The sequence below is a fragment of the Dermacentor andersoni genome, chromosome 11, assembly GCF_023375885.2.
Source record: "Dermacentor andersoni chromosome 11, qqDerAnde1_hic_scaffold, whole genome shotgun sequence".
NCBI lineage: Eukaryota > Metazoa > Arthropoda > Arachnida > Ixodida > Ixodidae > Dermacentor > Dermacentor andersoni.
The window spans coordinates 117,689,905-117,716,283 of NC_092824.1; the positions used below are offsets into that span (position 1 = coordinate 117,689,905).

Genomic DNA, 26,379 nt, shown 5'->3' on the forward strand with positions numbered 1-26,379 from the left:
GGTAAAATGACAGTATGATCAAAGTGCAGCAATGTGGCAGTCTGGGCACGATGGTATTCTATTTTAAGAACTGTACAAGCACAAGGAAAACAAGGATGAAAAAAAGGTGCACATGCATACACAGACACCTGATTTTAAGTATTTGAAGGTGCAGAGGTGAAGTATTCATGTATTGATGCATGGCGGGGGTAAAAAAGGAGGAGCTGCAAAATGTATAGTTAGGGTATCAACTGTAATAATAATTTCTCAGGCGAAGCAGAAATTTCAGTGCATTTAATCTATGGAGGCAGTGAATTTGCCGACTTGTTGTCTTCTACCATAAATATACTGGATGGTTCAAAAGTGACAGAAAAGTGAAAATTTCATAATTTGACCAATGTAGACCTTAGGAAAGTGCTGTATTCACAAAAATTTACAGAAAAGTGGGATCTCTTAAAATTTTATACAATGTCCTATACCCAAAGTAACATTTGTGACTGAGCGGGGATGCTGTTGCAGCACAAATGAAGGACAAGTTTTCAAGTGAAGCAAGCTCACAGTAAAATTGATATTGAATGACGACAGGAATATGGAAGAAAGTAAATGGGTTGCAAGAGTGCTCAGATATTTGTACAGGGAAAACAATGACTCACAGTGGAGGAAAAGAACTAGGAAGCTTACCAGCACGAATGTGAATGGTACAGTGAGTAACATGGCCACAGAGAACATCAAACGTGAAGTCAGAGAGGCTGAGAAAATCTCATGTGTGGCAGCAATGCAGAAGAAACCTGCTATGAGTAACTACCTTAGAAGAAAAAATGAAATCAGGAAAGAAACAATGCATGATAACTCAAAGGGGAAACTCTACTTTTTGAAGTGAGATCAGGATGTCTTAGAATGTGTGCTCATAAAATGAGGTACACCGATGAAGAAGCAACATGTGCTTGCTGCTTATTCTAGGGAAATGATGTAACATCTTTTAATAGAATGTGAACATATCTCCTAGGGGACGTGGCCAGGCTAGTCTGTTTGGATTCATAGTAGACATGGAGCAGTGCAATACGACAGGGACCAAGAATGAGAAGACACATACACGGCATTATCTCACAACTAAATGTTTTATTCAATCGCACATTTTATTTATACAATGTCAGGGGATCAAAAATAAAATCTAGGGGATAAACGCATAAAGATACAGTACTGAACCCACACGTGTCGTCACTGTAATCACATCACACCTGATCATTTTCAAGGCGATGATTCTAGATACCTCTTTTCTTTCTCCGATAAGGCAAAAGAAAGAAAGCTTACACATTTTTCTTTCACTTTGTCGATTTCATGAGCTAAAATTATCTCACATGTCATTCTGCCTCGGGCCCTACTTAGAAGCTTAGGCCAAACGTCTAAGTGACTCAGGCTATCCTCTGAGCCTGTTGACCACCATAGCTGGAAATGAGAGTAGGAAGTTTAGGGAAGATCTCGGGTATTGGACCAACTGTACTAAAGCAAACAAGGTGGTCGTATAGTTCCATACATGCACACCATTTCACATAATTTGCGAAGGATAGTGAGAAAGTCCAGCGTAGACATGGTTTTTTACGCTCCTGAACAGTTACAAGGGCTTTGCAAAAAGGTTCATGTGGACAGGAGAGAGAGACCCAGTTGGGACATAAATCACTGTGGAAAACATATGGATTGCATTCAAGGCGTTGTTTATTCTATACCTTTGTCATGTAAGCACGTGTACATAGGTCAAACAGGCCGGTGCCTTAATCAGGGACTTAAGGAACACCAGTACAACATGGAAAAAGCAGTGTCAGGCCATCTAGGAATCCACTTCTGGGATTTCAGCTGCGTCCCAGTCTACAAAGACACGACTATTCTAAGTAGGGCCCAAGGCAGAATGACACGTGAGATAATTCAAGCTCATGAAATCAACAGAATGAAAGAAAAAATGTGTGAGCTTTCCATTTTTGGCCTTATCGGAGAAAGAAAAGAGGTATCTAGAATCATTGCCTTGAATATGACCATGTGCGACGTGATTACAAGGATGGCACATGTGGGTTCAGTACTGTATCTTTATATGCTTATCTCCTTGGTTTTATTTTCGATCCCCTGACATTGTATAAATAACACATGCGATCGAATAAAGCATTTAGTTGAAAGTTAGCGCTGTGTGTCTTCTCATTCTTGGTCCCTGTCGTATTGCTCTGCTCCCTGTCTACTATTAACAAATCTGCCCAGTTGTCGGTATAGGCTTCTCTGGCCTCCTTGAAGCCCTTGGATTCGACTATAGCAGAGGGAAAGTAAACATGTATGCAATAGAGATTGGAAGAGGCGATTGAAAGTTTGGTGGCAGAAAAACAGGCAGACCATAAACAACGGAAGCGTACAAAAACAAAGTTCCCAGTAGTGGTTCAGAGAATTTGATGCTGGGAATTCTTTGTTTATAATTTTATAATTTATGATAACATATGTAGGACATTAAGCAAAATAATAACAAGAGCTTGGTGGCGCAACTCACCACCCTTTCAGAGGGGACACTCATAGCATCTACCCATCAATCCATCTATCCTGAAGTTGCAGCACTAATGAAGTGCCACCTGTAGGTAACGTAACCGCTGTGGCTATAAAAAAATTTTTTATTTAATAAATTCCATGCTTTTTCATGCACTTCTATGAAAACTCTTGCTATTTCTCATGTTTTCTGAATGGGTCAGTTTTTACTTTTCTGTTATTTTTCAAATAGCTCTGTACATATGGCATATCGCTACGAGAAAGTTATATTTCTTTCTCGTCGCTGCTGCACATTGTTTCCAGCATACAGAATTGTTGCCTTACAAGTAATTGTGGTTATTTGAAGAACTTGGTGGCCATTGGCCACCTGACCGCCATGGCACCATTTGTCCAGAATGTCAGTAGGTGCAGTGATTGCGCAGACCTGTAAGAATGACGGCTCCGTCTCTCTCACTTCTAATGCTACTAAATCTGAATATATCACGTGCTTGCTCTCTTGCTGGCCAGAGGGTTCATAAGGTAGGGTGCAACCGTTTTGCACATTCGAAGAATGCGCCTGATGTGTCTGCTAATGCCGCTGCATATGTTGATATCATGAGGAGCTTATGAAACTCAGCACCTAGCAGAAGTGAAACATTGTTTTTCTTCTCCTTTTTTTTTTCAGCACCTGATAACCTCGATGAACGGCAGCGAATGAGAGAAAAGTATCCTTGTTATCTCTTATCATTTCACCTGCTTTTTCTTTTGTTTTCTTTCTTTCTTTCTTTTTTTTTTTACGGCACCACACGCCCTGTGGCACGCCTCCTTATTGCGAAGGCACCCACAAGGCAAATTGCTGGGCAATTTGCTGATGTCTTTGGCCTCAGGTCTGGGTGAAGATGAAGACACTGGCCTTGAGTGATGTCTTCCTTTTCTTTTTTGTTCAGTGTGATGACATCGTATTACAATATTCTTGGGGAAAGGGCTCATTTTCTTCATTGCCTTGGAGCATTTCTGACTTGTCTTTTTCTGGTGAGTGATGTACACGAGTGATTCTGAAGGTGTGTTTAGATATAAGTGATGTGGTACATAGGTACAGGGTCATCTGATACACCTTGTACTTATGTGGATGGTGTATCGGATATGAAGGGGAATAATTATAGTATTCAAGTAATAATAAACAAAATTTGAAGCCTTATTTGCTGGTACTTTCTCAGTATTACTTGTGTTGAAGAATATGCCTTGTCTTGGCTCTTTTGATCTTTTTATTGTGGTTAGGAATAAACATAAAGGACATCACACTATCTTTAGTGCTAATTAATTGGCTGTTCTCTATGATTTTGTTAATCTGCGTATTATTGGCTTTTAAAGTTTTCTGGCCCTAAAATTTGTGAAAAAAGCTGAACTTCTGTAATTGCAGGTTTACGGTAGAATTCAAAGCTGCAGTATGTGCTAGGATGCGCACCTCCTTTTTAAAAGTTGCATGTCCAGTCTATGCAGAAATTTTATGTTTTTGCTGAGCCTATGTTTACCAAATTTGGCCTTGCTATTACAGTAGATCTCATAGATAAATGTATTATGGCGCATCTTTATTTGTGTTTTATCTCTCCTTTATTTTATTCTTTTGGCATATGAGTGAGATGCTCAATCAGCATTTATGCCTTTTTCAGTGAACAGCTTGCTTTGTACGTAAAATAAGGCCTTATAGGAATATCACAGTTCTCAAAGAACAGGGGAAAATAGATTCCATTGCAAAGGAAATTGACGACCTGTAGTCTCTTGCATGGCAATGCTTGATGGTCAAATGTATTGGATAGTTAGTACTGGCTTCATGCATTGAATATGTTCAGAGTCGCATGCTCTTATGGGGAACGATTGATTGTCACTGTTAAAGCATTCATAGCAGTTTAAATTCGACATGGCAGTCTGCAGATAGTGCTTTCATCAACAGACTTCTGGTTAACGCCATATCAGCCACTTGTTTCCCATATGGTAGAAGTAATGTTGAGTTGCATGAGCTCAAATACAAAGGAAGGTCGTTGGATGCCCAAACAGTAGGTGAAACTGTATGTCTGGATACTGCAATAAATTACAATGAGACTGCTCTCATTGTACATATGACAGTACAGACAAATGCTTTCATTAATCTTTTGTAATACACATGCAACACATAGGAATTTGGTGAGCATGAAAAAAGCAGTGGGCTCATGACGTTTGTAGTTGCTGCTTTGTACTACTGGTGAGAGCGAGCTCCCTGCTGGACAAAACACAACTGTGTGCTTTCTTTGCATTGTTGCTGATGGTAGTTGCTTGCTGATATTTCATAATAACAGCTGTGCAACAGTGTCGCACAGGTAGCCCAGGTAATCTCTGGACCTACGAAAGATCTGTGTTCTGATCTTTGCAAGGTTGGGACAGTGGCCACTGTTGTGCCCTGTATTAGATTCAAAGTTGCAATGCTGGATCGATGAGACAGAAAACAGGAACTCCGGGGAAACATGAAGCGCTCTGCTTTGTGTCCTTCAGTCTCCTGAACTTTGTGTCATCATGTCCCATGGTTTAGTTCTTGTTGAACAACAAGCTGGCTGCAGAACTGCACGTAATGGTCTGCTTAATCAGATAGACTAGGTATTTGAAATTTGTCTTGAAAGAAATATTTTCTTGCACATTTCATACACTTTTCTTGCAACATCATAATAACTGTACATGAAAGGAAGTATTTAACGAATATTCAACACCTAATAAATGTTCAAACATTCAGCACAGATATGCAAGTCAGAGCATTGCTTGCTTACCCGTGCAAAGCAGTTTTTATGTTCAAGAAAGTGCCAAACAGTTCACTCATTCATTAATGAATTCATTTGAAAGCAGAAATGAGTGACATTTAATGGTTGAAACATAGGCTGGCTAACTCACTCGCAAGTACGATAACTCAAACTTGCTTCACACTCATTTCATAGGCACGAGACAGAGCGTTAGGGATGAAGGGTGTGAATTGATGTGAGTATAGGCGCCGTGCACGCCGACGGACGCGCCACTGGTGGCGGCCTTGCGCAGAACACGCGGGAGAGGAGCCTGGCGCGCGCCGTAGTTTGTTGCGTCGTTGATCGTGCTTCTCTGTCTTATTCACGTTTTCAGAGCAAGATAGGCAACACCATTCGCACGTGTGGGGCGGCCAAAGCTTCAGAGAATGTCGAAGAAGAATTGTTGCAGGGTGGGGGGCTCAAATACCGGTGAAAACGTGCCGGGGATACTATTCTAATCATTCCCGGCAAAGCCTCATCAGCGGGAGCAACGGTAGCAAAAATGGATCGTCGCTTCGAAGGGAAATTTCTTGTTCTCATCCTTTCGTTTGTCTCGTCGGTGTTTTTTTCCACTCGATCATATTTAGATGTGTGAGCAACGAAGTTCGTCTTCAATGCAGCATGAGGTTTAAAGGCGTTTCGCTAAAGTTCGGAATGCTGTTTGCGGGTATATTGTTTTCTGCTTCTTTACCGCGTTGCGCTAGCTAGGCAGCACGACTGCACGAGCGCATTGCGTTGTATGTTAAAGCTACTGAAGTTTGCAAGAACTGAAATTGTTGGTTTCATGTGGCGCGGTAAATCCTCGCACCAGCTGTCGCGCACTTCATGTTTTTACATGTATTTTATGCGTGGCTTTGCACATGTTTAACTGTTGCTAGTTGCTCCATGCATAACTCTTGTCGATTCTCTTGAGCTGCGAAGTTATCACCCTGCCTTGTTTGTAAAGGGTATAAATCACGCTGTGTCTTATCGGAATAATACCAAGGAAGTGCTTCTTTAAGAGCTTTATTCTTTTCGCCCGAGGGCATCTTAGATATTGTTTGCGTTTTTGAAAATGTGTTTAGAAAATAGGTCGTTCAGGGCGAGAATTGCTAATAGCAGCTGCATATGGTATTTTTGTTCCATTTCTCGCTGAAAAGTTCGCGTCCCGTTTGGGAAGTCATCACACCTCGATGCTGCCTGATCAAACTTAACACGCCGAGTGATTTGTTTGTTTCACAACGTAGTCCCTTCTTGCATGTGAGTTTTGTACTCAACTGAATTCTTTCTTATACTTACGCTGCAGACGACTAAGCCGGGCCTTGCCGCCAGCGCTCATGTACTTTAACTGGCGCTGCTCTGCCTTTAAATATATCATGTGGCACCTCTCTCTAGTAATATAAAAAAGTACTGAAAAGTTAGTTAGTCTTTAGCTTTGTACGTTTCCAAGCAGCTCCCTTGGGGAATCTGAAATTGCACAAACTGCAGCGGGAAGGCTAGTTCATCGGCATATGCAGCAGAATTGCGTCGGCGGTACATCGCTAACACGCGCTTTTATTATCCCGTGTGTTTGGTGACTTCGTTGGCTAGTGTACGCGTTTCCATCAATAAATTGGCAATTACTCTTCTTGAGGCGACTTCGACTGCACTTATTCGGTGATGTCAGATGTATTCATCGGCAGAAAAATCACAATGGCATATGCAGAGATTGCACCGTACGGATTTAATTGATATAAGTCTGCACAAACGACGGGTGCTTATTATTCAGGTACAGAAGCAGCATTGCGGCAAGGGCAAAATAAAAAAGCCATCGAGAGATCGCATCACTCAACAAAATTTATCGGCTAGTGAACATGAGCTCCACGTCATGTAAATGGGGTTCATGGCGTTTGTCTGCGGGACACACCTTGCACGTATGTGGACCATGCTGTCCCAAACACCGGTAACATCGTGTTCATTCCCGCTCGCACAGAGGTCAGCATCTTCCCCACAGCTGTCACCTCAGAAGAAGCAGCCTGGCACTCGAACAAAGGAGAAATCGCAGCCGCGAACTTCAGCCATCCTTGCTGCAAAGGGCTGTCGTCTGCTACTGCTCCCGCGTGTACTGTTGGAAGCGTCCGCTAGGTGGCTTTTAGTGGCGCCTCTATAGGCGGTGCACGAGGCGTATAGACAAGTATGAGTGCCTGTTAAGATGAGAATGACAAAAGCCAGTGACGGTGATTTTAAATGGACTTGAGTGGGAACTTCAGGGACTGTCAGCAAGTGAGAGTGAACATAAGTGTGTACAGTAAAACTTCGTCAATTCAGATTTCACGGGACTGGAAAATAGGTCCAAAATAGCCAAATGTCAAATTATTGAGGGTATCAAGAAAACGGTAAACAAATGCTTAATACATCAACACACTTTTATTTACTGAACGAATCAGAAAATCCTGTTTCTGTTTTTTCACAAAAACAGTGCAGAAGTTACAATTCTCATCATCTCGTGACTGATTAGCACTTGCAGTGGCAAAGACCTTTGCAGTGTGGCCGTGGCACTTGTCTTCATATGAGACACGCTTTTCACTACCACAGGCACATCTGGATTAATTTTCTGCCGGTGAGCTCATCGCCAAGATATTGTCCATCCATTGCTATGTAATCGTTGCTCTTCATCCTTGACTGCACAGAGTCAAAACGAAACTGTCGCAACCTCTGCGGATGAAACCACGGTCCTTATCGACACGATCATGGATGGTGACTATGCAGTTACAAAGGCACGCAGCCAACACAGTGTTATGCATAGCAGTAAATACAAGACAAGGGTTTAAAGGCAAAAATAGGGACAAAGTGTTCTGTGTTGCTGTCCATTTGTGTACTATTTTTGCTGATGGGTATGGCGATGTGGACTCTGCCTCTTCGTTTTGGCTGAATGCTAGCTCCGTTATTGTTATTTGACGTGACACATATGCGACGCTTCGCGCTTGCAAAGCTCCGAGAGTTGTCCAAATTAACCGATGTGAGGCCAAATACGTCCAACTTACTGACAATCTTATTGCATCAAGTAATGCATACGCCTGCCGGGTCCAGGGGACGACTCCGAATTATCCTATTTTCCAGATTAATGAGGGTCGAACGAACGAGGTTTTACTGTATGTGAGTGAGTGCCGGGGAGTGTCAATGGAAGTAACTATGAACACATGTGAGCATTCATGAGTATGTGTGGTCGCAAGTAAGAATGGGAGTGAGCGTCGACGAGTGTGAGTGCACGAGTGTGAGGGAGTATGTAGCCTGTGAAACTATTTGTGAGTAAGCATGCGTGAGCATTCGCTTATTCTGCCAACTGATGGGTAGAAAACACAAATCAGGTGTAACGTTTCATGGTGGTTGACCACGCACAAAATTAAAAGCTGTTCTCCACATTGTGCTTGTGTACTTACCCTTGCTGTGGTTTGCGCCTGAGTAAATGACTAAAGATGCATGCAACATGGACCCTAAAGTAATTAAACAAAAAGTTAAATGGTGTCACCTTCGTTATCTGATTGCATGTTATGATTTGTTATGTCGCACTCCTCAAGTACTCCAGCTGATGAGATGCCATTATAAGTTACTGATGGGAAAGTGTCAAATGGACCACTGAGTAAACAAGCTGGCAGTGTCTGTAGCAGCAAAACTTCCAGCATCTCGAGTGTGCGAGGCATGCTCCTGACGCTAGCTCACTCTTGCTGGCTGTCAGAGATGGCAGAGCGGGCGAAAGGGTGCACCTGCTATCGTGGTATTGCGTGAGAGGAGAGGGTATCGCCACGTCACCCTCGCTTTCACTCTCAGAAGCCTGTGTTACTTGCACATTCCTTGTCCATGCAAGCTCTCGCCTGCGTTCTAATCGCACTTCGGTAAGGCCAAATCAAAACACACCAAGCATCTCAACGCGCTCACTTGCCTGCGAGGAGTTCATACCTCGAAGGACCATTCAGCAGCATTCAATTGAGCATTAATACATTTGCATTCACAACTCGGGAGAAGTGCTTATGTGTCCTTGGATTTTTAAATGAAGCCCGTTTTAAATACGAAATGAGTGGGTGGCATTCTGTTCAAAGAGAATATATGCATAATAAAGGTTAGTACAGTAAAATATTGTTGTGCTGGATGAAGCAGTGCAGACCTTACAACAACAGAATGTGATCATGGTTTGATCATGGTACCGATTTCGAGCCACAGTGTATTCATTTCGGCTGGCCTGTGTTCTTGCTTGGGTTCCTGAACCCCAGGAGATTAAAGTTAATCGTTAGTCCTCTACTATGGGGCCACTGTGCAGTTTCTTTATGTTAAACACCATTCGTTATTATAAACAAGGTAAATTTGATGATGGTTAATAGGGTTAAATGTCCCAAAGCATCACAGGCAGTGAGAGGTACTAAAGTGAGGGTATTAATTTTGATCCTGTGTTTTCTTTTTCTTTTTTTAATGCACACTGAAAGCTCAGAATGTGATCATTTTTTGCATTCTGCTTCTGTTAGAATGCGGAATTGGAATGTGGTTGCCACAGCCGGGAATCAAACGTGTTCCAGGGTCAGTTGTACAGTGGCATAACAACAGTGCCATCGCCTTAGCTGCTACGTAAACTTTCAAGAAGGAAGCATCTTAAACTAGTGCATAAAACACAGGACCAGAGTGGTAACCACACAGGACACAATGCTACACTTCTTTCACTTGACAGAAAATGGATGTTTCATAGGGTGCACACAACCCGTGCACAGAGAGCTGCATTGATTTCCCCTTCATAACAAGCAAGCCATCATAATGCATCTAGTACTCCATCATTGGCAAGAACCAGTGACGGAGTACTTACTCAGTTCCTGTCTTCTTGAGGCAAAAACGCTTTGGATATTTCTCCACCTCAAAGTAAGCTTGAGCGAAGAACTCAGCTTAGTTCAACTCGGCTCTGCTCCTATATATATATATAGTGTAGCTATAGTGATAATGAAGGGATTAGACTACTCAGTTATTCCGCACAACACGGGCGTCGAATTGATTTGGATATTGCTTTGGTTTTGCAATTTGAGCATTCTTGTCGGTTCTGTGTACAGGACCCCCGACGCGGACGTTTTGGTTCTTGAACAGTTACACAATTTTTTAAAGACACACCGTGCACAATACTCATGCGATTATGTGTGGCGACTGTAACTTGCCAAAAATTGACTGGGAGCTACTGTATTTATACCTTCATGTCAAAATTCTGATCTTTTGCTCGACATTTCCTTTGCATATGATTTAAAGCAGATTGTGTGGGAGCCGACACGTATTACATCGGGTGCATCCTCCATTCTTGACCTTGTGTTTATTACAGATGCCATTGAGAGAATTGGTTTTTCTATTAACATTGTACCAGGAATTTCTGACCACAAAGCAGTGCTCTTTAAAAGTAACATGGTGCGGCTGCTTGCCCATGAACTAAGAAAACCGTCTTGACTTTAACAATGTCCTAGATTAAAGTGTTTTAGATTTATTGGAGCAAGGGTACGACAAATTCTTTGGAAAGCACGTGGCTGGCCTCATGAATGTTAATGACCTATGGCTGCACTTCAAATTTACTGTACACGAATGTATCACAAAATACGTGCCGCAAAAGTTTAGAAAAATCAATCGTATTAGTCCCTGGATTACACGTGAGTGCTGTAAGCTTAAACTTCACATCAAGTGCCTAGGAGCCTCAAGATCAAGAGCAAGCCACATTCGATTCCAGTCCCTCCGCAGCGAGCTGCACGCAAAAATAAAACAATCTAAGTATAACTTTTTCAATGTTAAAATGCATAACTTTCTTACATCTTACCTTTAAAAATTTTGGAGACACTTGACACAAAAGAAGGACCCAGTGAGGAAAATTTGATCAAATCAAAGTGAAATTAGTGATCCTTATTGCATTGCATCAGCTTTAAACAATTACTTTTCTTCAGTGTTTTCAATGGATAGTAGGCGCAGCGCTGAATTTCGGTCACCTATAAATATCCGTCGAAGAGGTTTTTGCCGCCCTGCTCAGTTGAGACAAAAAGAAGCCTCCAGGGCCAGGCGGCATCCCTAACATGTTTCTCATACGATATGCAGAATGATGTACTAAATACTTTGTGATCATTTATAACGAAAGCCTTTTGAATTCTGAAGTTCCTACTGACTGGAAGGTTGCAAAGATTATCCCCATTCACCAATCCAGCGATAAACTCTGTGTAAGCAACTATAGGCCAGTTTCACTACTATGTACTTTGGGTAAGGTCATGGAACATTTAATCTTCAAGCACTTGAGCTCTTTCTTAAAAAGTATCAACTTCTTTCCAGTAGCCAGCATGAGTTCCAGCGCAGTCTGTCAACTGTAACCCAACTTATTCGCACATTAAAAAATTTTTTTGCATGTTTAGATCAGGGTGGGCAAATAGATGCAATATTCCTCGATTTTGCAAAGGCCTTTGACCACGTTCCACATAGTAAACTGGTGTTAAAACTCCAGCATCTGCTACAATATCACCACCTTGTTCAGTGGGTTGATTCCTACCTTTCTGAACGGCACCAGTACATCCAAATATCCAGTTCCAGTTCACCACCTGCTCCAGTACTCCCGGGGGTGCCCTAGGGCTCCATGCTTGGTCCCCTACTCTTTCTGATATACTTAAGTGATTTGGCTTTTCAATCCCCAGTACGTTGACGTTTTTTCGCAGACGACTGCATTGTATATCTACCTATACAAAGCGCAAAGGATCACTGTATACTCAGCGACTACCTGTCAGAGGTTTCAAAGTGGTGTCAGGCCTGGCAAATGACTTTAAATGCATCTACGTGTTCTAAAATGACCATAATGCACATGAAGTGTTTTCTTAATTACACATACAAACTGAATGGCACAGCTATTATTCCTGTAAACGAATACAAATACTTGGGTGTTATATTTGACAGTAGCCTAACTTTGAGCTCGCACATCGAGCACATAAGTCTCAAAGGCATCCAACAAGCTTTGGCTATTAAAAAATTGTATGAAGCACTGCACAAGTAAAACGAAGCTAACAGCCTACGCAACTCTAATGTGCCCATTGCTGGAATATGCTGACGTCATTTGGGATCCGCAAACCCAAGTAGACACAAACCGCATCGAGGGAGTGCAAAAGAAAGCTCTTCAATTTATTTTCAATGCATACGGAAGACACATTTCCATCACTAACCTACTGAGGTGATCAGAACTTCAAATCCTTCAATCCCATTGCAGGTTGCACTGCTTAAAAATGCTGCATAGTATCATAGATAATGAAACAAAAATGAATTTTGAGGCCTACATGGAATACAACACAGCACGCCCAACACGCAACAAACATAACTCAACAACTGTAGTTCCACGGTGCTAAACGAAAGCTTACCAGTTTTATTTTTTCCCTAAAACGATATCTGAGTGGAATGGGCTCCTGCCTGATGTAGTCAGCATGACAAATCAAAAGTCTTTCCTATCTGCTGTCATGTCTTTTCATTAAACTTAGTATGCCTATGTTCATTTTTGTGCTTTCGTCTTTTGTAAATGCAGTGTTTGTTTTTGTATGAGTGTTTGCTATTATGTTTGCCTTGCTTCATCATGATACCCACCAAACTGATTGCTTTTCTATTTTATAAATGCAGTGTTCGCTTTTCTATTAGTGTTAGCTATCATGCTTGCTTTGCTGCATCTTGATGCCCACGAAAGGGACTGTACCACTCCTGCCTTGCCTACCAGATGGCGGCTGGCAGTATTGAATAAATTATATATATATATATATATATATATATATATATATATATATATGATTCAAGGAAAAGTTCTGTAGATCCAGTGCATAGGTAGTTGAAGAAACGAAGGAGCACACTTACGAAAATTGCATCTTTTAATGTTCTAACGTTTCGGCCGTGGCACGGCCTTCGTCAGAATAAACCAGAAATATATATATATATATATATATATATATATATATATATATATATATATATATATATATATATATATATATATATGCACACACACTTTGATTTAGGTGTATCCTAAAGAACTGCAGATGGTCAGAATTAATCTGGACCACCTCCCACTCCCTATATGGCATCTCCCATATCTAATGTGTTGCCTTGAGACGTTGAGCCTTACCATTGATTTATTGATTGAGAATGACGTTCTTTGGCGATGTCTCCCTTGACTGCACAAATCACCAGGTGGTTGCAGGAGATGTTTGAAAAGGCAGACACAGAGAGGAAAGGACTTCTGGATGAAGTGGAAACCATAGCTCTGGTTCAGAAACTTAACAGCCAGCTGAGTGTTGTCCGGCTCAAACAAAAAATGATGGTGAGCCTAACCTTTTTTTGTTTCACTCTTGCTTGAGAGTTCTGTTTAACTTATGCTGTCATTCTTCGTGATGCTTAGGAGTTTGATGTTGGAAAGACTGAGCAAGACCGGGGCAGGATAGACAGGTCTCAGTTTGTAAGCTTGTTCAAAGAGCTGGCTACTCGTCCAGAGGTGTACTTTCTCATGGTCAGGTGAGTGCCACTTAGTTCAAATCATTTTACTAGTTTATGTTCGCAATAATATATTTCATTAGAACTCTTTAAGTCCTTTACAGGACAAAGGCCTCTTCAAGGATGTTAAGTCTGTCCTCTATAAGTTAAACCCAACCTATGTTGGCAAATTTTCTGATCTCATCACTCCACCTGCTACTCTGCTGTCCTTAACTGCATTTTCTTTCCCTTGGAATCTGTTAGGCTCTTCAGATAAACCACAGGTTACTTGTCCTGTCTGATATATGATCTCCTCAACTCCTTCCTTTCAATATCAAGTAGAATGTCCCCTACCCTTGTTTGATATGTAATCCATAGTGCTGTCTTTCATGTATTAGCATTATGCCTGTCATTTTACATTCCATTGCTTCCACACAATTATTTGCATTGGTTTGGTTTGCACTCACAGGTACTCTGGCAAAGACTACCTGACTGTTGAAGACCTCCAGTTTTTTCTCGAAGGTGAACAGGAGGTGAGTGCTCACTAAAAACTGTTGTGCTTGAAATCCAGGCTAGTTGGTCAAGATACAATTCTTTGAGCTATGCATGAAAATGCACATGCTTGCATTTCACACAGTGCAGTATGGTATGGTATGAAAAACTTTAATTTATTTAATATAGAAATTAATTTAGACTGTAAAAGTGTCCCTCATCACCCCAGTGTTTCTTTGGGACATCAAACCCTATGGATAAATCAGTCAGTCTATGCAGGGCACATGCGAGACTGTGGTATTGGCATTTACTGAATACCCTTTTTATTTTTTGGGCAGTTTGAGAACATCACCGTTGATGATTGCCTGAAGCTGATACAACGATATGAGCCCTCAGAGGAGGCCAAGAAAAACAAGCAGATGCTCTTGGATGGTGAGCTTTCTTTGCGAACGTTACGGCCATATTCCAGCAAAGAAATTGTTTGATCCTAGCACCTAAACTCGAACGTTTGCTCTGCAGGGTTTACACTCTTTCTGCTGTCAGATGAGTGCAGCCTAATGGACCAGGCACACAAGCAGGTATTCCAGGATATGGATCAGCCCCTTTGCCACTACTTTATATCTTCATCACACAACACGTGAGCTAACTTTATTTCAATGTCACTGTACTCCATTTCATATTTGGCAGGCAATGCTACAGAAGCTACTCAAGTAGTTGCAGTCATAGCGGTCTCACTTAGCGCAATGTGCAGTGCAGTTTTTTCTATCTGTGTGCTTTTTGTGGAATAACTATTTCATATTTTACAACAGCGACTATTGGGAAAACTAACAACAGTTATTACTTATCCAGAGGCCTCTGCTGCAGTGCTCCTAATAGCCCAGGTGTAGCTTTAGGACATATAGATTGAATGGTTTATGAACTTATTGAATAGATCAAGTGGTTTGTCAATTGATTAAATTAGGCAGTCCTATTAATGAATTGCTTAACTGGTAGTTTGATTGAATCAATCACATGCTTTCTATTACTAACATGCTTTTACATAAACCTGCCATATTTTTATTTATGTTTTTCTGCAGCTACCTTATGGAAGATCAACTAAAAGGACCTTCAAGCATAGATGGCTATGCTCAAGCCCTCAGCCAAGGGTGTCGTGTTGTCAAAGGTTTGCAGCCAGTATTTTGTCCTAGCAACAGAGATTCTAAGCTAAGAGCAACAGAGCAACAGAGATTCTAAGCTGCTTTACCTACGGCATTAATTTTCATCGTCATTTTCATCACCACCATAATTGAAGTCTATTGCTAAGCAAGGGCTTATCCCAGGGGTATCCATGCCATGCCCCAAATTCAACTGTCACGTGCCTTCGGATGTCCTAGTTTTGTCACTCTATCTGATTTGCGGCATACACTGTGTTATGTTTCTATAGTATACCACTTGTTATTTATTTATTTATTTATTTATTTATTTTTTGCATTAAGTAAGCTATCCAAATCTGCTTCTTCCAGTTAATTTTGGCTATACATTAATGTGAATCTGCACTTGCTAATTTTTTTTGTTCTTTTATTATCTTAGTAATTTTGCTTCTCATTTACTTCTTTTTCATTGCATTGTCCTCAATATCGGCATGTTCCACATTTGCCACCGAAGCCGCAGGTAGCACTGGCTAACACTCCCAAGACAAGGAAGAGGGGACAGCTGCTGCCATAGTTTAGTTGGTGGAGCTCTGAGGCAGAGGTGTTAGCTTTTGTTTTCCCTGGTGGCAAGGTGTACTTTCTTTCATTTACTTTCCATTTACTAAGATCATTGAGACATAAATTTAGCTTGTTGTTGCGATTAATGCACACATTAATGAAATGAAAATGAAAAGAGCTTCCATTTTCCTACGCTTATTACATGGCTTCAGTGTCTGTTTGTTTTAGGTGATGGCTACCCGACTACGTATTAACCTCTTCAGTTTCCTTGATTCTTTCTCTGCATCATGAATGCTGTGAAGCTTCTTTTATCGAGTTCTACACTAAATGAGTGTCTTCTGTACATTTTGCAGTGGACTGCTGGAGTAGCACTGAAGGGCCTGTTGTGTTTCATGGCAACACGTTGACAGGAAAGGTCCCGCTGAGTGCAGTGCTAGACACTATTCATGAACACGCTTTTGAGGCTTCTGAGTGAGTACTGGTTCACTGTCTTCTTGAAGAAATGATATTCGTGGGCTGTTGGAAATTGAACTAGGGGTTATTTGGCCATTGCCAGGCTCACTGCTGGCCAATTAAAGGCCTGGGAGGCATTGCAGATACAGTGGATGTTTTGAGGGGTAGTTGGCGCTATAATATGCAGTCATTTTGGTTTTTCTGCTTCAAATAAAAGCACGTTCCACAGGAAATTTGACATATGCTGGTTATAGTATATATACCCTGATTATGTGCATGCTAGTCATTTTGTCACTGCATAATGTAAACAGTGATTGGTGTTTGGCTTCGTGGTATGAGCCTGATTCGTTTGGCTTCGTGGCTTCATGGTAAGAGCCTGTTTGTTGACACTTCCTGGTAGCGTTTCTGCTTCTTCATTGTCACAAAACTTAGAAAGTATTGACCATATATGCGTACCTGCTAACTCCTGAAATTTTCGTTACGTTTACAAATTTGGGCTGGTTCTATGGTTTTACGAATGTTTTATGAAGGCTTATGGAAAATGAATTCTGTTTGTGAAAAAGTTTTAAACGCATTTAAAGGTGGCGCTGCACAAGATAGCAAAAAATACATTCGAAAAAAGAAAATTTGAGTCATATATAGGGACTCTATTAAGATCATGTCTGTACTGCCCTTTTGTGGAAGCGCAAGTATATACTAGAGGAATGCTCGCTTGGAGAAAGTTTATTCAGACACACTCCTGAAGCAGGCAAAATCGGCGACAGCAAGAGAGACAGAAAGAAAACAATGAAAGGCAAGGGGTTTAACCATTCAGTCGGCTACCCAACTCAGGAGAAAGGGGATGATGGATTGACAGAAAGATGAAGGCAAAAGGAGAGAGAGTTCAATATGCACGGTAGTAGACTCAGGGCATTTATAAGCAACAGCAGTGTTGTTGAAAAAGTCACTGTGATCTAAAATTGGCATGTTGCTTGTCAGCTTGTGCTTTTCTGTGTTTGCTGTTCCTTGTGTGCTTCATATAAAGGTAAATCATTGTTAATAAAGCGTATATGTATCCCGCAAGGTGTGTGCGCTCGTGGAAACCTAAAAAAAATAAAAAGAGCTTGGTACTTCTCCTCTTTGTCGTGTCCGCACGTTATTTACAAATTTTAAGGTTCACAGGTTGGCAAATAAGCATATGTGTGCCTTAGTTTTGAATTCATAATTTTATGAAATTCAGTGCTCTCATCTTGTGTTCTTGCTGTCTGTCTGTGCCTTGTTCCTTATTGAACCTGTGACCATGCATAATGTAGCTGCAACCATGTGAGGGGGTGACTTGCAGTTACCCGCTAATTCTCCACCTCGAGAACCACTGTACACCTGAAGCTCAAGAAGAAGTCGTGGCTTTGCTCATGGAGAAGCTGGGTGACCTGCTTTACATCCCAGGCAGAGATGGCGGGGAGTTCACCACAAAGTTGTCACCTCAAACTTTGAGAAGGAAGATTATCATAAAGGTACAGCACTTTAGGCATAAATCAGCGGTTTTGAAACTCTTTTAGTACCATAAACAATGGCCTGTGCTCTCTTTTTGTCCCCAATGCCTGATCATGCATAATTAATTGCTCAATGTCCATTCACTCTTAATCACTCATATGCTTACACATGGTTTTTTGCCCTATAATAAAAATGGGAAAAGTGTTCATCGGGAAGTGTAGTGCTGGCTTCCTTTAATATGAGAGATGTGACTTGTACTCAGTACCAGTCTCAAGTTGGCTGCCATACCTCTAGCCGGTTCTTGTGCTTATGTTTTGCATAGAGGCCAGTACTAAGAATGCCCATTTACATGTTTTCATGGAGTCAAAACAGCAGCATGTCCACTGCTCTATTAAGTGTTAAGGAGATTGAAAAGCAAAAGTGGTGTCCCTGCATGTGATGACAACAGCATCCTTGTTTAGGCCAGTCACTGCTTGCTGATACTAATGTTTTAGTGTAATATTTAATGTGAAACCATTCGGGGAGACAAAAAGCAATAGAAATACATAAGACAGTGCACTTTGCTTACACATGGTGTGTTTGTGTTTTTGCATGCAATCCTATGTGTTTCTGGGTTCTTTGTTCTTTATATTTTTAATTTGTTTAGCACTTTGACTTTGTTGCTAGGCGAGACCAAACGTGTTGTGTGTGTAACACTTGCATTACTTGAAACGGAATCCTGAAATGCTCAGTTTAGGTTGTCCGCAGTGACTTATTTTGGGGCAAGGGTGCAGAAATTTCTGCAAATTGAAACACTTATGTGTACTACACCATACGTTTGAAGATGCTAGCACAAATGTCTGTTATGAGCAATTACAGGTCCTCACTGTCTGAGAAAACGTGCACTGAAGTATGCATTGCAAAAGAGAAACTATGTAATTACAGATAAAAAGCACTATCAGGCACTAATAAGGCGTTAACAAGTGTACAGAAGCATAAAAAATGTCATAAGAACAGACACCAAAATTTATTAGGTTACGGCCTGCAGCAGTTCTTAGTCAGTGAAAACATTGCCAGGAGATGGAAACACTGTGATGACACATAGACATTGTAAACCATGGTTCAAAAAGTTTTGAGGACCACTCATAACTGTAGTGTTCCTGTTGTTGACTAATGTGTTGCAAATTCCAGAGTAAGAAGCTTCCTAAAGGTTCTGAAGAAGCCGAAATATCCGAAGAGGACGACTTTGTTGACAAAAACAGCAATCACTCGGTGAGTGCTGTCAACAGTGTGAACGTTGCCATTGCCTGTTAGGGTTGACTTGTTGCTTCCAGCACTGTACAGGTTTATTTCTGCGACATAGACTCAGTACGCATAATGTAATTGCTAGCTGAGACTTGAGCCCAATGTGAGTGATGCAGTTCCTATTTTGACCGCCACCAGGAATCATCCAAGAGGCTGAAGCTCATCAAGCCACTGTCCGATTTAGTGGTGCTGTCCAGAATCCACTTCACTGATTTTCCAACTTCACAGCAATCTCGTAAGTGAAGCACGTCTTTCCTTAGCTTAATTGAAAGCTTGTGGTTTTTTTATTGTTGATGCTCAAAAGACTACTGTGCACTGAAATCTTGTTGCAGATGAAATTGAGAGAGAATTGATGACAAAGGCTAGGCCAAAGTGCAGGATAAATGAAAAGATCTTTGGTATCTGTTGAGTTAGCAAGCGGCTGGTAGTAAAGCTAAGAATTTCAGCATGTAACAAACCGTTGTGCTACGTCAACAAACTGTGCTCTGTTATGATGTTTTTCAACAAGGTAACCACTACATGGCACCATGTGACCAGGAACGATCGTAGGTGCCATAGTTGCGGCAAAATAAATAAGGTTTTGTTCGTAAAGCACATGTCAGTTTTTAAGCATAGGATTCTTACAAGCACGTTGAACAAGCACTGAGCCACACCCTAGCACATTCTTATGATCCCTTACCAGCCTAGTAAATGTCTAGTTGACTTTAGTAGAGCCATGCCAGCTTTGTTAAGTCTTGTAGAGTCTTGACACTCGGAACCTTGGTGTTCTCTTGGGTCTTCATCCCTTTCACCAATTTTGCCGTCTTGCCATTCACCATTTGTCACTGGTCACCAAGTGATGCATATAGTGGAGAAATTCTATGCCACTGGTCAAGCTAGGAGCTGTCACTCCTAGGATCGGTCCTTTACCAAATAAGACATAAGCAATGTTCCTCTATGGGTCCTTCAGGATGTTCCAGACATATAAACTCACAAGTGCTAGGACATCTTCAAACAAATTTGGGAAAATTGATGACAGGTAGTGTTGAAAGTTGGACATGCACACGGAAGAATGTGCTTAGCATCAATATCGTGAAGTGGGCCATGCATCATCACCATTGAAAAGGCTTTTGGCAATGTCACTGATAACGCCTGTCATTTAGCCAACTCTGATTGTAAAACTCTGCACTCAGCAGCTTCTTATTGTGATCTTGCAGAGACCGAGGATGAGGTGTGCACTTTCAGTGAGACCTCTGCTCTCAAGTTGGGCCACGCCTTGGCAGATGAAGTGGCAGCGCACACTCGTCGCTTTCTGGCGCACATCTCGCCAACGGCCAGTCGAGTTGACTCGAGCAACTACAATCCCCTGGAACTGTGGGCATGTGGCTTCCAGATGGGTAAGCTCCTCTAATGGCTTAAAAGAATTAGCTGGGGGCCTAGCTGGGGGCGCATGATTAATGCGCAGTAAAACAATACGTAACACAAACAAAAGGGGGTAGGCATGGGTCAAGCACTTGTCCTCCGTCCACCCCCTTTTCTTTGTTCTGTGTTTGTATTTGGCACACATTAATCATGTCCTCAGATAGGTTTATCATTTAATGCAGAACATGTCCTGCATGAACCATGGCTGTAGAATCTATCATGACCCGCCATGGTTGCTCAGTGGCTATGGTGTTAGGCTGCTGAGCACAAGGTTGCGGGATCGAATCCCGGCCACGGCGGCCGCATTTCGATGGGGGCGAAATGTGAAAACACCCGTGTACTTAGATTTAGGTGCACGTTAAAGAACCCCAGGTGGTCGAAATTTCCGGAGTCCTCCACTACAGCGTGCCTCATAATCAGAAAGTGGTTTTGGCACGTAAAACCCCATAATTTAATTTTTAGAATCTATCATGCCTTCTTCATTGGAGTGGCACTTGTCAAGAATGCAGAAGCTCAGCTTGGCAAGGAGCTTGAGTACAGCACAAGTAAGGTTAAAGAAAATAAAAGGTGTAATTAATGCTAAGGAACAGAGAGAGCATGGCTTCACTTGATTATGTTATTTATTCATTTATTTTATTTACACATACTGCAGCCTCGGTGAGGCTATTGCAGGAGTGGGCAGTGAGGGAGTGAAGAGAAAAAAGAAAGTGAAAAAATAAAATACAGGCACAAAAAATATGAATATCAAGTAAATGCAATGGTTTTCAAAAATTCTTGCATAGGTAAAGAGCGGATGCTTCCAGGTAGTGAATTCCACAGCTCAGTGGCCATTGGAAAGAAGCTGTCCTTGAACATCTCCGTTCGGCAAAAGAAACGGATGAGGTTAAGATTATGAGAACTCCTAGTGATATAAGGTATACTAAAGTTCAAGTAATTATTTATTATAACAAGGCGCTTAGAATGAACCAGCGTGTGCAAAAATTTCATGCATTCTAAACGGTGGCGAGATGAAAGAACTGGGAGACCTGTAGCTGTATAATGGGAGGAAGGGGGCAAAAGCCCGGCTATAGTTGCAAAAAATGAAGCGCACTGATTTTTTTGGACTGATTCAAATTTTTTAATATCAGATTCTTATAAGGATTCCATATGATGCAGCCATAATCAAGAATGAGGTGGATAAATGTTTTATACGTCAGCAGTTTGGTATCCTTTGGAGCCTTATGCAATGAGCGATGGAGGTAACCGAGACGTCTAAAAGCTTTGTTACACATGATATCAATGTTTTTTGACCATGACATGTCATGAGAGAAATGAAGACCAAGGTAGTTAAATTTGGTCACTCTTTTCAAATCCTGACCATGGAAAGTGTACAAGAAAAGTGATGGTGATAGGTGTCTGGAAAAGGACATGGAAACAGTTTTAGAGAAATTAATGTTCATTTGGCATTCCTTGCACCACCTACAAAATTTTGCAAAGGTGTCATTAGGTAAATCATGATCCATTGCTGTGTTAATATTATGGTAGAGGATGCAATCATCAACATAAAGACAAATATTAACGGACACGCAATATTCTGATAGTGATAACTGATAACTGAAAATAGGAGCAAGAAGTAGACTTGAACACAACTTGTATTGCATAGAACAGAGAGCCAGTTGTTTATCAGAGTTGTAGTGTAGATATTAAGTGAATATAAAGGCTTATCAAAACTCACTGAGGATGATATAGTGGGACGAGACCCTGATATGCACAGTCACGTTTTGGCTATTATTATTGTAGGAAAGGCTTAATTGTTGAGTCTGACAAAAGGCCTTTATTCTATTGGAGACCTAATTTGCATGACAGTGGTGGGAATGGGCATGACTTTAACACCATATTCAAGCTGTCATTGGTCAGTAACTAGAGACTGCAACACATAGACTGCCACACTGCCTGGAATTGGTGCCATTGTGAGAGTTTTGATTTCCTTTCGATACCTGCTTTCATATGTGGCAAAATCTGGATTCATTCTGCATTAGAATAATCTGGTTGGTAGCCCAAATGTAATGGCACTAATAAGTAATTCACTTGCATGCCGGTGTAACCCACATTTGGAGCTGCACTTGTATTCGAAGCCAGAGCTCACACTGACTCTTTAATTTCTTTGCATTTTGTCTTGGCTGTATGGGTTTCAGCTGTGTCATGCAGAAGAAAACAAATGGAGCACTGTTGTGCCCAGGAACGTAGTGTTTTATAGCTGTGTTTGTGATTATTTTCATAGTTTAGTGAAATTTCTTTAGGACAACAAACAAAACTTGGAAATGTGTTATCAGAAGTTCACTAATAAAGTTTGCTGAAGTATTCAGCTTATCAGACAGCTCAGCCTAATTGAGTTTTATATCGGAGGACGTAAGTAAGCACAGTTGACTTCTGTTAATTTGATCCTAATGGGACCGACAAATTTGATCAAATTATTCAGCGGGTCGAACTAAACAAAATTAATAAAAAATGCCAAAACACACAACTGATTCAGTTGGCAGTATTTGCTTAATTCTAGCACGCCCTTGAATTAAACTCGCGCCCACTTTCTATGCATCTAAAGTACTGTAGAACACTAACATAGAAATTGGAATAAAGCTCCTAAATGAAGTAGAAATGTAATGTCCACCCGTTTTTTCGAAGAACAATGGGCAAGGGTGTAATATGTATTGCACAATGGTGCACCTGCTATGAAATAAGCAAGAAAGAGCACATGGCAACAGCTTGGGCAAACCAAGTTATTCTTCCACGACTCTGCTGCAGCGGCCATGAATGTCCAGACATCGGGTGTATCGATGGATCTACATCGTGGCTGGTTTCGACAAAATGGTGGCTCTGGCTATGTTCTCAAGCCACCTTGCCTTCGCCAACCGTGGTCCGTCTTCAATGCCTACCGACGGGAAACATTCTCTGATAATGAGCCTCTTTACTTGCGGGTCAAGGTATGTGCTAGAGCCTTCGAGTGGTGCAAGATGTTGTAGTAGCTGGTGCCACAGTAAAATAGTAGAAGCAACAAATTGAAAGCCAGTTGACATTGACCGCATGATTGCGTCTTGTTTACCTGCCGGTCACGGTACATGCCCAGACCTTAGAGTGATGCAAGATGTTAGTAACTGGTGCCAATAATAGAACATTCAAATACTAGACATGAAAAAACAAAATGAAATTAAAATAGATGTGAACTGCTTGGAAAAACTTCATGACACCTCATGAACGATGCCATGCAAGGTGAAACTTCATGAACAATGCCTTGTTGAACAGCAGAGGAGCTACCCGAGCCAGGTGAAGCCACTATTCGAAACGTGAGCTTGAGTGCCCCATAGCCACAGCCCCTGCATGCCAGCATTTTCTTCTCTTCTCGTGCTGTTTCGTATGTTCACTGATAGGTGGTGTTAGTGTGCTGACAAAAATGAGAGCATTGCAGTTGCTCTCTTCTCTCTAGTGGCTTAGGTTAGCCATTTGAATAGAGTGAGGATGGGAAGGGCATAATATAAGTAATATCAGTGATAATTATTTTGGTAGGCGTTTCATGATAGTTGTGGCCTTGTGCCTGGGACAGTGGCTAAACTAAGCTTGTAGGCAGGCAGTTGAAGCTTGGAAACAAGTAAGAAAAGGTGAAATTTCTTGGCTCAGCGTTGAAAATGTTATGTTTGTTCATTCTATATTGGTCTTTGTGGAGCAATTAGGCGTTGGTGCAGCAACTAAACGCATGTGTCAACATTGCCGTTAAGTGCAAATTCTGGATCGCATACAAAATAGCCTACAAAAAAGAAGGGAATGTATGGCTAGAAGTGAGTTCACTTGTATTGATGTTAGTGTGACATCACATGTGAGTGCAAAATCAATTACCATGACTGCATTGAGGCTATCCTGTATTTGCTAGTGTCTTGAGCAATGTAATCCACAATTTTGATGTCCAGTATGTCATTTTACTTACAACCAGGCTGCTCAGACTCTTTGAGCTGCCTTAGCTTTTCTTTTTCTGCACTTCAGCACACAATTCTTTTTTTCCTTTTTTCACCTTTAATTGCTATGCTACCTCAGTATCTGAGACTTCTTTTGTGATTGTTGTACAACTTTCTTGCCACAGTGTAGTCTCAACCAAGGTTCTTTTGTAGTGATCACTAGGTGCACTCCTCCATGTCTGTAACGTTCTGCTGCTAAGCACAAAGTCGCTGATTCGATTCCTGGCCCCTCTGACCACATTGTGAAAGGAGAAAAATGCAGAAAGGCTCATGGTACTCAAATTCACTAGAACTTCATTCGTACGTTTTGGGGAAAAACACGACAAAGAACGTACTAACCGAGAAAACGCACAGTCCGAAGTAACTAAAAAAAAAAGTACTAACTCAACTGTAGTTGACATCTACGTAATGCAAAGAGTTGTGCGAATTGTTGTGTACGAGGCACGAGATGCCGACACCCGTCGAGTTGGTGGGGCGTCGGCGGCCTGAGACACGCTTTGTTGTTTTCTTATTGCACAGTGTTTAAAGACGGCGACGGGAAACCAAATCAAAAAAGAGCTGGTGGGCGACGCTGCATGCCACCAAAGCGAAATGTGATGCTCACATCGTGCCGCCTGCAGCAGGGAACGGCAACGCGTTTGGATTATCGCCTACTAAAAGCGTGCAGTATGCTACCAACAGCACTATGCAATACGCCCCAAGAGCTGTAAAACAGATAGGTGAAGATGCTTATCGCAGTAGGTTTGGTAGCGATAGCTGCGAATGAGGCGATGACCCAAGGGATTTGCTAGTACCGAAATAAGAAACTAAGTGCGTGCCGCCGTTTTCATGTGATGGATGGGCGAGTACTGCAGAGAAGATGGTGGGCCGAGTGGCTACTGTTCTCAATCATGTGCACTTCACACCTTTTCTTGTTTACATCGAATCTGGCAGCCGGAAAATGTATACGATCGCAGTCTGTTGCAGGGAAACTGTAACAGACTTGCGCTTTTGGGTTGTTGCCTATTAAAAGCGTGCAGTACACTTCCAACGGCATCACGCGCTGTGAAACAGATAGGCGAAGATGCTTATCTCAATATGTTTGGCTGCACTGGCTGTAATTGTGGGGTGCAGTGACTCCGGAGAAGATTTGCTGGCGCCCAATAAGAAGCTGAATGCACGCCGGCATTTTCACGTGATATGGGCGGGCGAGTATTGCGGTGAAGCTGCTGCGGTGGGCGGCTATATATTGTTCTCGATCTCAGGTGTCTCGTGCATTTTATTTTTTGCATGAGATCTAGCGGTTGGAAAATGTATCATACGATCACAGTTTGGTGATGTACAAAACATTAGTGCAAAAAAATCTTTTTACGGGAGCGTATGAACTGGTAAAAAATAAGCCTAGCTCTTTTGGGTCATTTTCTTGTTGTTCTTGATCGCAAATGTTGTGGCCGGAAATCATATGTAACGGGATTGTATCAATGATGTTCTGCTGTATAAGTGCATTTTAGAAAACCGCAGATAGCCAAAATGAATCCAGAGCCCTCCACTATGTTGTCCCCTATAATCAAACATGCAGTTTTAGCACTTCAAAAGCCCCGTAACTTTTTTACGTATGCTCTGTTGCTTACATTGTATTCGTCATTTTTAGGTGAAACAAGAACAAAAGACTTGTGCAGTAGACAACCAAGAAATCATAGAAGACAGTCTCTCCCACTTAAGGGGCTCAAAACTGAATTTTCAGCAGCAAGAGGCTCGTTGCTAACACTATCTAATGCCGCACGGATACATAGCAGTGAAGATACTGTGGAAATGTGGTTCGACAAATATAATAAAGATATAATAAAGATAATAAAGCTAGAATGGGGAACCTTTTCTTTTTTATTTCCATCATCAGCT

The 26,379-nt window shown here is 41.5% G+C and overlaps 1 protein-coding gene across 1 annotated transcript in view; it reads left to right on the forward strand.

The window, feature by feature from the left end:
• Window positions 1–26,379, forward strand: part of LOC126539300 (inactive phospholipase C-like protein 1) — a 166,949-nt gene that overhangs the window by 106,607 nt on the left and 33,963 nt on the right. The window contains exons 6-18 of the mRNA XM_055075333.1: window positions 3,161–3,200; window positions 13,449–13,578; window positions 13,657–13,769; window positions 14,197–14,260; window positions 14,558–14,651; window positions 14,739–14,856; window positions 15,296–15,381; window positions 16,261–16,378; window positions 17,682–17,853; window positions 19,004–19,084; window positions 19,256–19,352; window positions 20,314–20,493; window positions 23,300–23,478. Coding sequence (XP_054931308.1) covers window positions 3,161–3,200; window positions 13,449–13,578; window positions 13,657–13,769; window positions 14,197–14,260; window positions 14,558–14,651; window positions 14,739–14,856; window positions 15,296–15,381; window positions 16,261–16,378; window positions 17,682–17,853; window positions 19,004–19,084; window positions 19,256–19,352; window positions 20,314–20,493; window positions 23,300–23,478 — 1,472 coding nt within the window. The remainder of the gene's footprint in view (window positions 1–3,160; window positions 3,201–13,448; window positions 13,579–13,656; window positions 13,770–14,196; window positions 14,261–14,557; window positions 14,652–14,738; window positions 14,857–15,295; window positions 15,382–16,260; window positions 16,379–17,681; window positions 17,854–19,003; window positions 19,085–19,255; window positions 19,353–20,313; window positions 20,494–23,299; window positions 23,479–26,379) is intronic.